At 39.2% G+C, this 11,508-nt stretch overlaps 2 protein-coding genes across 7 annotated transcripts in view; both read left to right on the top strand.

Annotated features, from left to right (window-relative positions):
- The first annotated feature begins 1,143 nt into the window (after window positions 1-1,143).
- On the top strand, window positions 1,144-2,702 carry meig1 (meiosis/spermiogenesis associated 1). Of its 4 annotated transcripts, none has more exons than XM_067490239.1 (3): window positions 1,144-1,291; window positions 1,835-2,005; window positions 2,417-2,702. In XM_067490239.1, exons 2-3 carry the CDS (start codon window positions 1,859-1,861, stop codon window positions 2,543-2,545), a joined length of 276 nt encoding a protein of 91 aa, XP_067346340.1. In that variant the 5' UTR covers window positions 1,144-1,291; window positions 1,835-1,858; the 3' UTR covers window positions 2,546-2,702. The 4 variants fall into 4 exon arrangements, with proteins under 4 accessions (XP_067346340.1, XP_067346338.1, XP_067346339.1 ...); XM_067490237.1 differs by having other exon boundaries at window positions 1,145-1,336; XM_067490238.1 differs by lacking the exon at window positions 1,144-1,291 and adding an exon at window positions 1,362-1,506.
- Window positions 2,703-4,371: 1,669 nt separating this feature from the next.
- tmem243b (transmembrane protein 243, mitochondrial b) overlaps window positions 4,372-11,508 on the top strand; it is an 8,652-nt gene continuing 1,515 nt past the window's right edge. Inside the window, exons 1-6 of one of the 3 annotated variants that reach the window (XR_010911985.1) lie at window positions 4,372-4,542; window positions 7,837-8,119; window positions 8,426-8,476; window positions 9,853-9,957; window positions 10,100-10,538; window positions 10,664-11,508. The exon at window positions 10,664-11,508 is cut by the window's right edge and continues 1,515 nt beyond it. Coding sequence is in view for 2 of the 3 variants with exons in the window: in XM_067490234.1 (XP_067346335.1) it covers window positions 8,042-8,119; window positions 8,426-8,476; window positions 9,853-9,957; window positions 10,100-10,219 (354 nt within the window). In the remaining variant the exon portion in view is untranslated. Of the gene's footprint in view, window positions 4,543-4,601; window positions 5,180-7,836; window positions 8,120-8,425; window positions 8,477-9,852; window positions 9,958-10,099 lie in introns of those variants that run through there. The other 2 variants (XM_067490234.1, XM_067490235.1) reach the window with 2 other exon arrangements.

Genomic DNA, 11,508 nt, shown 5'->3' with positions numbered 1-11,508 from the left:
GTTTTTACCCCACCCTCCCTCCTTGAGCAGGGAACAAAGCCAGCTCTCTTCCCAGTTTCAGCAAATAATTAAGGAAGTTTAAAGGCTCACCACATTCTGGCACTGTTTGTATGTGTGTTCATGCATAGATCTTCCCAACTGAGGGAGGGGAAAGGTTCAGGGGATTCTGGAGGCAGCTGCACTGACTGCAGGAGGGCAACTTTTAACTTTAACAGACATTTTCAAGCTGGTCCCTGTTTCTAAGTTCCCCGTTTCCCAGTTTTCAAGTTTCTCTTAAAAGTTTCTCAGTTGAATTCATAATTTTCTGGAAAGATTTTTCTTATTTGTCATGTGCACGTGTCTTCATTCGGGCCAAAATATGTGTTAAATATTACTGACAGGATCTGACCAGCCTCAGCACAGTATGAGAGGCAGCAGGGAGGCAATGCCAGAGGAGTAACACTGTTGGCTCCTGTTCTCCATGTTTACACTTGACTGGCCACAGTATGGATGTCGCTTTCACTTCATCAGCGATCGCTGTACTTGTTAAAATTCCTCCACAATTAGTAGAAACTACAGGGCTCAAGAAGTATGAAATGTGAATGAAAATATCCTGCATAAAATGTAAGAGAATGCAAGAAAACACAATATATCTTAATTAAAAAGTTAAATAAAGCTAACAATTTTAAAACCTTAAAGCAATTTAAAAATCCAAACTTTGGGTATTGAATATATTTGAGAATTGTTCATGCTCCACATATAGCTAAATTTAACATACGTCAAATTTTACAGGTATTAATATCTTTCCAAGGGCCTACGTCTCGAAAAGATTTCACATGTATTGAGGTTTTTATGCCCACAGCTGTTGCCCTTCTGATGGACTTTTTCCTGTGACCAACAGATGGAACTATTTTGCTTGCTGTAGGTTTTCCTAAACAAAGGGGAAGCACCTGTTTTTGTGTTTGCCTCCATGAAATAGTGATCTTGCAATTTAGAGCTACGTCATTGTTGCTGTTTACCTGGGTTTCACCTTCAAAGTATACGTCTAGAAGCAAAAGCCAACTATTTTATCGATGTACAATTTTCAACATATTATTATATTATATTATTATAGTCTATATGCTAATTTCCTTCCTAATGGCTTATTAATTGTAGCAGGACTGAAAAGGGACACTTGTCCCCGGGCAGCTCTGGTTTTAGGCCCCTCTCATCAGTAGCTCTACCTGTTGCGACAGTCCTCCCACACCGAAGAAGAAAGTTCACGGTAACCAAGCAACCGAAGAAAAGCCGTACAGACGCTAACTCCCGCTAGGTAACTTGTCTTTTACAAAGGCACGTCAAACAACTGAAATCATACGTAAGTAAACTCCGTGTTCCCGTATTGTTTTAGGAATGGACGGAGAAGCCAGTGCAGTGTGACTAAATTCGGCTCCAAATTAATTTAATTTTCGTCTTTGCAAACGATAAATTCATCTCTCCACATGAGCAGAGTAATGTGGAATTGAAGGCATTACTGGCTGCTTTTAGGTAATTATGGCAAATACGTGGGATTTTAACGCCACACCTCAAAATCCAAGTGTGCTGCCAAACAAACCTTAAAACCAATTTGTAATAAAGCTTGGGTTATTTCGACGACGTTTTGAGGATCCACTGGCGAATCATTTATTGGACTAGCGTTAAGTGTGTTTGCCAGAGTCTAATCGTCGGGTTTTAAACTTCAGATTTTGGGTTCCAACGCGTTTCTTCAAACAAGCAAAAATAACTCAAGCAGAAATGAACCAATGTTCAATAATAAATTGGTAAGTGATAAATGTTATTGTAGATTAATAAAAGCTGGCGTGTGATGTGTTGTCAGCCACCAGAGACCAGTGTGCTGAGAATGTCCTGTTCTACTGATAACCACTCTAAGCCAAAGGCCATGAGCAGGGCCAAAGGATGGAGTACAGAGGTGGAGAACCTGTTCAGATTCCAACAGGCCGGCTACAGAGATGAACTAGAGTACATACAAGTCAAACAAGGGGCTTCGGTAAATATCCCTCCTCCCTGAATGTAGTTGAGTTGAGCCAAGTGTGTCAATGGCATTGCTAGTGTTGCTTTGTTTGTGTGTCTGTGTGTATACAAAGCACAGGAAGAAAGTATTATATATGTTGCATATAATGTTGTAACAGTAAGGGACATTAGAAACAGAAAGGACAACCTATTTTAGAAGTCACTTGTTTATGTCAAATGATGAATAAGTAGTGATTGTAAAGTTTCAGGCCCTTCAGATTTTACTGCTTACACATAATAACAGTAAACTAAATATCTATAAGGATTTGTGCTATTGGTTGGACAAAACAAGAGAACGAGTACCATGACTGCGGGTGACAATGATGTTAATAAAATTATAAATAGTAATTAAAAATTGTGCATGTCTGTCCCATTGTGCCTTTACCAGATTGACAAATGGCCAGAGACTGGCTTTGTGAAGAAGCTGCAGCGTCGAGACAACACATTTTATTACTACAACAGGAAAAGAGAATGTCAGGACCGTGATGTCCACAAAGTCAAAGTCTATGCACACTGAAGTTGCCTGCACTTTTTTCATGCACCAAGAGGGAACTGCATCATCTCCTTTGTATTATGATGAAGTCAGCAAATGTCAACATAAACATTGGGGATAGATTACAATCCCCTTTTGATGTACGAGTATGTGTGTAATAAATGAGACTTACTTTGTAGAGGTTACAGGCATTCAGTCTGCTTCTTGTGAACTAATGGATTTTGTTTTGATTATTTTCCTTGTATTATTTTGTTATTGGGTAATCTGACCATCTATTCTGCATCTAAACATGACTGGGGGTTGTACAACCACACTCAGTAAACTTGCCCATAAAGTTTGTCCTGCAGCTCTAAAACTTTAACTAAAATGCTCATGTGACTGGGCAACATGTGTAGCTGCACAGTGGCCTCAGACCCTAAAGACCCCTAAAGGCACAGATTATAATTGTGGAGTAATGGGACAAGTTTGCACTGTCCTTTATGGATGTAACGAGTCAACTTTGGCTTCTGCTTAAATTTAAAATGGACATAAGATAAAATACTTATGTATTTGATTTTCTACAACCGAAATATTACAAACCAGCCTCATTCTGAGACCAGACAGATGTTCACTTGGTGGAATAATAGCACACACATTCAGATTTGTTTGACATCGTGGATCCTCATCTAATGGTAGCGCCATTAGCACCATAGCTAACCCATTATTACTTTTAACATGGTAGTTCTAAACTGTTATCATTGGTTTCTCTGACCCAAAAGATCACAGCACTTTTTCCATCTCAAGCCGTTAAATCAGTCAGGAACCATGAGGTTACTCTCTAGGCCTGTCACACTCTTCTCACATGATGGAAGGATGAAGGGTAGATTATGCCCTGGTTCATAGAACTAAGGTTTTTCCCCCACATCCAGAACATTTCACTCTGTTTAGCTGCTTCGAATGAGAGCTTATACTTGTGATTAGGAACACATTCAAATTTGTATTACGAGTCATATTTTAGGCCTACCCCACTTCATTTTAACCTGGCTATTTCTGTTTCAATCCATGTGTAACTCACATTGGTTTTATTATGAGAAAATGGCTGTTGGTAATTATTTTACATGATGTGAACTACTTTGGGTTAGAGATTATTCTGTGGTTACAACCATTGTCCTCACACAGAATTCCATTTATTGTTTTAGATAAAGATAAAAGAGATAATATTTGTATTTTATATATAATATTTATATGATATTTGATAAAAAGGGGCAGCTGTAGCTCAGTTGGTAAAGGCAGTCGTTCACGGACCACAGGGTCAGTGGTTTGATCCCCCGTCCCGGCTATATGTCGAAGCGTCCCTGGGCAAGATCCTGAACCCCTAACAGCCCATTCCCCTCCCCAGCTGTGCAGTGCCGGTCCAAGCCCTGTACAAATTGGGGAGGGTTGGATCAGGAAGGGCATCCGGCTTAAAACTGGGCCAAACATGCGGACAATGACCCTGAACTCACGGGTTAAGCCGAAAGGACAAAAAAATAATATATTTGATATAATACTATATGTTGTTAATAACAGCTTAAAAAATCTTACATTTTAAAAAGAACACACACAATCTGCCAAATAGAATCCATCGCTAAATTGTGTGATTTTTGAGTTAGGTTTGGTGAGTGGCCTGCGTGGGAGTGAAGCTAACACGCAACGTTATCCTGGCTCTTCAAGTTTGCATTTGTTGAAATACAGAATTATGTTATATTTTGTCTGTTGTTAAACTGCTGCTTTGTATGCCAACGGTTATTCTCGAGATATTTAAAATGCGGAACTGCTGCCAAACAGAATCCAAGCTTAAATGGCTTGAGTTTTGAATGCGGTCTCGCGCGTTCGCGTGTGCTCGCCACAGAGGCTGTGGTCGGCTCAACCGTTACCGAACGCGCCTTTAACGGGTTTCAAGCTGAAGCTACCGGGCTTATCCCCTTTAACGTTGACCCTACTGCTTGGCTCTTATGAAGTGAACCCATGTTGCCAGAAGAGTTACAGCGGGGGACTTTGAGGCAAGTAGACGGACACAATTCAGTTGAACAGCCGGTTAAAGGAAATGGGGAGAAATGTTTTGACCGGAGCGGAGCTGTGTGGAGGGCTAGCTTTAGCTTCGTCAACCTACTTTACGGTTGGCCTTGTACCGTGTAGCGAGCATTAAAGCTTAGATTTAACACGATGCTACGTTTGGCGTTAAACTATATTCGACACGTCATAACTAGTTAAAGACATTGATGGCGGCGTAGGGTGGGTCTCCTCGCTTTTAGTTTGCGTACTCTGAGGCAGCTAACGCGAAGTTGACTCGCACAGCTAGTGGGCTGTTCGGTTAAAGTTCAAAGGTGTTTGCTTAGCCTTTGCTAGCGCGGTAACGCTAATCTGGCGTTATTTGCGAAATCTAATGGGTCACATTGCGGGGAAATGTCTCGCAGAGATTGGCGCATTCTGCTTGTGTTGCTGTGTGAAAGTTTTGGCCGCAGATTATATCTCTTTGATTGTCTTACCAAGATACACCGACTGCGGTTTTGACTGGAGCCGCATTCGAATTGACTAATGCGGCTGATTGGCCCCCAGTTATTGAAAGTTGCTCGACAGGTAACCTGAGGGGAAGAGGAGCAGGTGCCCGACAGATGAATGGCTGGGCTAGTACTGTTGGTACGCGACTAGTACTTGATGAACAGTGATTCCATCTGAAGTATTATTAATTTGTCTTTTATCCCCTTAAATAAAGCAGGGGGTTGCAGGAATCCGCCTTTTGTTTTATGCCGAGGTAATAGTACAAGTGGCAGTGAAAATATTGTACATTGTTGTAAAATCTTCAGACGGTATGTTGTGAAAAGAGAGCAGAAATATGCAGAGACCTCAGGGATTCCTTGTCCTCTGTACCAATTGCCCTCACACTTACTGTAGGTGAGTGGAGGTTAAACAATTTCTCCAAAATATGAAGATGTATGAAAATATGAATCATCGGTCGATTGATTGTTATTGTGGTTCAAGCTAAACGGAAGACAAATGTTCTTTCTAGTGTCTCAAATGGAAACGTGTGCTGCTGCTCTGTGCTTTACAACAAACTTAGATTTGGACAGATTTTCAGGCAAAATGACAAATGGGAATCACTAGTTTACAAAAAGGTTAATCGAAAAAAGCAGCTGCATTCTTGTGAGAATGAAAATACTTGTTTGCTCTAATCTGAATTAGTTAAGATTCAGATGTTTGCGGATTAAGAGGTGTTAAAATACCTAGACAGTTTTATATTTATGTTGAAACAAATGTGCTTTAATTAACTTCCTACCTTGTATGAAAAGCTCAGTGTCCTTTTAAATGTTGATTTACAGTGTTTAAGGTTGTTTTTAAGATCTTTGGGATGAGCTGACATTTTGAGACATATTTCTCTTCTCAGCTTGATCAAGTTGTCTTTATTTTATGTATTTATTTATTTATTTCGTAAGAAGCCTTATGAATCACAAGGCTCTGGAGGAATGTAGCTTTTGGCCAGGTTTATGCTACTTCATAATGAAGCTCTTGTTTTCCTCTTTGTGTTTTCTGCTGAGAAAGCTCTGCAAGGGTTTTATTTCCTTTTCTTATGCCATCTCACCCAGAAAGGAGGAAACAAATGTGGCTGCTTATCTTTGCTGTCTGTGCGAAACTGTACAGAAAGACATGGTGTGACACTTTTGAGAAGAATTTTTTTTTAACCTTTGTTCTCATCTGTCTTTTCTCATTTTTGAAAAAAATTGAGACCTTGGTTTTGTTCTTTGTATCTGTTTATCTATCTATAAAAAAAATAATGTCTGAACACACCCTGGTGTCACCAGGTGTGCAAGCATAAAAGGGATGTGGGTAGTTTCTAGTTTTGAGCTGAGTCTTAACTTTCTTGTGTGTGTCTGTGTATTTCTTCTCACAGGCTGCGTTACTGATGGATTTTCAGACGTTTTGCTGTTAAAGTGATCAAACATCAGTTTGTTTTTAATTTAAGAAATGGTGCATGTCCTCCTCCATTGTTTTTGGACGAGGAAGGGAAATTTGAGGAGGAGGAGTGAGATTTGATATCATAAAGCCTGTTTTTGTTAAATACCTGAGGGACATAGGCAACAATCAGTAACTTAAACTTGCCAGTATTTTTGAAAAGGAAATATTTCACTTGCCTGCAACAAACTGTGAAAGGAAAATAAGTTACTGGAGCTCATTTAGGTTTAAATAACAATGGTCTAAAGGTGCTTTAAAAACATTATGATATGTCAACAGAGTCATTTAAAGTATCTTTCAAATACGGTAAGAATAGCTGTTGATAGAACTGTTATTATTGCTATCAGAAAGTAAATATGTTCTGATTTCTACTTCCCCCCCTTTTTTTTCTTCTTATCTGTCATCATGAACACAATTTTCTCAAAGATGGAAGTAACTGGTTTGTTATCACACCTAAAAATAGAGGAAGCAAAGCTGAAGGAACCTTTAAATATCATCTGTTTTCTTTTGAATGTGGTTTTGTTCTGCAGCAGTTGTCAACCTCTTCCTCTCTCAAAGATGCTATCCGTTCAAAACATTAACTGTCTGTAATCATGTCTTAATGTATAACCACAAGTCATTTTTATGAAGAATTTACCAATATAGCCAGTGATTCTTTGGCTTTAGAGGTTTTATCTCTGTAGTAGTAGTGAAATGTTTTGGCCTGCAAAGTGTTGCAGAAGATTTGTGATATTCAAGTTGTAAATTTAATTGATGCTGTGTATTTTATTTTATTTTTTTCACAGTCTGCATTACTGATGGAGTGTTTTGTTTTAATGTGGCTCATTCCTCATTGATTTAATCATTTTTATCATCAGATGGCAGATTTTGTTGCTTTAAATGACAGAATGATTAAGGACACATTTTCAGGTTTGATTTCTGATTAGTTTCAATGAAGTGTATTTAAGCAACTGGAGCTTTTAGATTTGAATCGAGCTTATTGGAATAGAGCAACCCAAACACATATTTTGAATATTAATGATTAGAGAAAGTTGTAAGAAAGTTTTTGAAATTGCTCGACTTAAGATCACATAAACTCAGACATTAACGTGCAGTTTATTCATTGGCATTTGAATGATGGCAATGGTTTACTCCCATGGTTACAAAAATGTTATTGTCCTGATCAGATTTTTCACTGTGCCTTTCACACAAAGGTGTCTTGATGAAACATATTTGCATAATACGGGGTATGTCTCTCATGTAATGTGGTTTTAGGGTTTTCCTGTCAGGGCAGGATGCTGCAGAAAACCCTGATAGTGTTGTCTGAGTCACATAGACTTGTAATGCTCTGTCTTGTTGGCACACAGGTAATGTAACTAGGCCTGCCAGGCCAGCAGAGCCCCCGCCCTCAATGATGTCTCCATGAGTCCGGGGACCTTGACAGCTTCTCTGACCGAGGGAGGCAGCTGGAAGCTAGCCTGCTAGCATGCAGCACTGGCCTAGTGTTACCAGGAGCTGGTGCTGCTGAGGGGGTAAGTGGTCAGTGCTGAGTGGCCATCAGCCCGTGCGACCATGGACGACTTCACCACCAGAACGTATGGCACCAGCGGCCTGGACAATAGACCTCTGTTCGGGGAGACCACAGCTCGGGTAGACACCTCCTAAAATGTTTTTTTGTTTGTTTGTGACTTTATTCATGCTACATATTGCTATTTTACAGCAGGGTTAGCAGGTCAATAATGAATTGGAAACAAACATGAAATTGAATATGTTAATATTTTGATAAAAATGCTAATATTGGCCAGTTTCAGGTTCTCAACTGTGATGACTTGACAGTTTTCTGTTCCTCCAACCTGTTAGATTATTGAATATATTTAGTATTTGAACTCTTAATTTTGAAGAGTTAGAGTGCGCACAGATTGTATGTTAAATTAATGAGTGCCGTCTTTCTTACAGGATCGAATCATAAATATGGTAGTCGGGGGATTTACATCTGCAGTTGTTCTAGTAAGTATCAGGGTTTCTGTTTGGTGACAGGGTTTCTGTTCAGGTTATGTTGACCTAGTAATCTACATAACTAGCAGCCATTTAGATTTTGTTAACTGCATCGTACTATTGTGGAAGATGTAGCTGCTCAATATTAAGGTTATGTAGTGTATATGTTTTTATTTGGACCTTCTTGAGTGCTACAGCATTAATCAGAACATAAATGTCAAGTGTGGCTCGGCATTGGCCACTTCATGTGGCTGTAATGGGATTGTGTGCTGATGCCAGACCTGATGGCAGCTGTTTTCTTTTGAAAGTAGTCTCCTCAGGTTTAAGACTATCTACGTGGTTGGTAGTGTTTTTGACCTGGTTTAAAATGTTCTAGGTTGTGTTAACAAGCACTTTGTGGTTGTTTATGCTATTATTAAATTAAATGTAAAAAATAATTTTACTTAATGTAACAAATTGTTTATTATAATTTTTTTACTTTTCTTTGAACGTGTAGCTGTGTTTCTCAGCATCTGCGCTCTGCATTTTACGCTCCATTTTTGATTTCAGTGTATCATGATTTTTCCATGTTCCTTTTTTTTTTTTAATTATTATTATTGACATGGTCTTCACTGGAGCAACAGCATCTAAGGTTGAAGTCAATCTGTTATTTAAAACTATTCAAATAACTGTCAAACGAGGAAAATAGGGGGATTTTTTCAAACAACTCTCTGTATAGAAGACTGCAGTGCACAGTTTTACATGTTAAAAAATATGGAGTGATGGTCTGACAGAGCCAAGTCAACAACAGAGAACATGCTTGTACTGTGTGCCTTAGGTTGTGAGTTGGCTTATTAACAAGTTAAAGGAAATCCATACTGTTCCGTAAATAAAACGGCAAAAAGACAATTTTGCTGTCTGCCTTGTGATCAACATAAGTATTAGAATCACCAGTTAAAATACAACAGTCATAGTTGTGGTGAATAGAGGACCGAGGTTCAGAAAATTTGTTTAAGGTAGTTTTTGCTGGTCTGTAGATTGTCACAGCTCGAAATGGGGATTGAAACGTCATAATTACAGTGTTGTATTCAAAGCATTTAGCCCCTGTCACGCTGAAAATCCTCTTGCTGAACTAACAAAATGTACATGTCTATAAACGTTCAGGAGGAAAGAAGCTAAAATAAGTGTCATTGTTTTAACTCATCCAAATCAAACCCATTTTCTGACCCTCTGTGGAAAGGCATCACCTCTTGAGGAAAAAGATTTAAAAGGATTAAAAAAACGCATGCTGATTTTTGTTGGTAATCATGTTAGGGGAGTTCTCTGATTGTCCATAATTACAAATGAGAAAACGGGTTTAACTTCCAACAATCGTACACTTTGAAACATTGTGACTTTTTTTCTTCCAGGTGACTGTGATCAGTTCATTTGTGTTCCCCTTGCTGCCTCCACGACCGCTTAATGTCTTCTTCGCCGTGTGCATCCTGTTAACCTGTGGATCAACCATAGTGCTGGTAACACACACGTTTAAATTATCACAGTAATCAGATTATTTTACCATTAATATTACTGTTGTGTAATAATAAAAATTAAACCATGTAAAAGATACTTCTAACTGAATAATGTGGAGTTACATCGTGTCTCTCTCTCCCTCAGATATTCTGGTACCGGCAGGGCAATCTGGAGCCTAAATTCAGGAATCTGATCTACTACATGCTGGTGTCCATCGTGCTGCTATGTCTATGTGCCAACCTCTACTTCCACGATGTCAGGTAAAGATGGGGGTGAGGAAAAAGGAGGACAAAGATGGCCTTGACATACAGACACGTTCAAAGGACTACATGGAGAGACAGACGGACCAACAGTGAAAGAAACCAAAAAACAAAAATTCACATGCTATAACTTGAATTACTTCCCCACTTGCCCTGCAAAAAAAACTCTTGGACCAATAAAAAGTGACACTTAATGGTTCCATTGGGATGAAAACGTTCTCGCTGGCGCCGCATCTTGCACACACAGTGTAGATGCAATTACTGTAACGAGGATATAAATCTGCCAAGAACCATGCTGCTGGAGGATAAACCAAGATAAACTGGTGTGTTTACATGCATATAAACCTTATCTACGGTCCTGTCCTGAAGCACTTGTGACATTTAAGTTTTATGAAGTTATAAAAAAATGTCAAAAGGTAAAATCTGCTGTTTATTGTTGTTACTGTAGGTCCCATCTTTTACGGTGGGTTTCTACTGCAGGAACATACTGAACTTTACCCAGTTGGTTTAGTTTCTACATTTCAGCACCCGTCAGGATGTAGCACTAAATCATGTTCCAGGAACTCGCAGAGGGAGCGTGTAGGTGCATGTGGTGCTGTCACTTGTGATTTGTGGAAGGTAAGAGGTGTCTTACTTTATCTTATTTAAGCATTAGCATAACAAGCATGGCATGAAAATGCGCGCTTTGGTGTAAAGGCCAACTAAACACGAGGAGAAGGAAAACAAACTGGAACTGACTACTTGTACCACAGCCCAGGGTTTGGGAAACTTCAGGCTACGTTACATTCCTGCAGCAGAAACCCTTTACCCACAAGCTGCACTTTAAACCTTTAATGTGTTACTTTCAACTGTTACAAAGATGTTCATGCTTCCATGCAGTTAAGACATGGCTTTCTTTAAAAGACTGAATTCTGTTCCAACAATGTCAGAATCGTTCCTCTTAACATCCCAAAATGTCTTGATTACCATCACAGAGAGAGGTGAGGAGTGAAATATTCACTGTGCTTCTCACAAATTCAAGTGCTTGTTCTGCACAGTGTTTTAAATAGAAAATTCCTGGTTTTAGCTGTTAGAGTGGATTTTCCATTTAGGGATGAAATTTATGAGCATGCAAACACACCAAATGAAGCAGCAAGGGGGTGGTGGTGGACCCCCCCCCTCCCATTTCTTTTCAGTGCTTTAGTCCAAACTAGTAATCACAGCAATAACAAAAGCAGCATCAGGGTTCTGTGGCAAATATATGTAACTATTTGTTTTTCTGTCTTTTCTGTTTCTTCTGCTTATTATTCTGGT

This window comes from Channa argus, chromosome 21 (genome assembly GCF_033026475.1).
Source record: "Channa argus isolate prfri chromosome 21, Channa argus male v1.0, whole genome shotgun sequence".
Classification (NCBI taxonomy): Eukaryota; Metazoa; Chordata; class Actinopteri; order Anabantiformes; family Channidae; genus Channa; species Channa argus.
The sequence above is the reverse complement of the archived record's forward strand: the minus strand, read 5'-3'. Positions and strand labels throughout refer to the sequence as shown.

What these genes read in the sequence shown, in the direction of transcription:
- meig1 (XM_067490236.1), top strand. Translation starts at nt 1,823, where the DNA reads ATGTGTTGTCAGCCACCAGAGACCAGTGTGCTGAGAATGTCCTGTTCT. An exon ending in AAGTCAAACAAGGGGCTTCG is followed by an intron (nt 2,006 to 2,416) that starts GTAAATATCCCT and finishes TGCCTTTACCAG; the next exon opens with ATTGACAAATGGCCAGAGAC.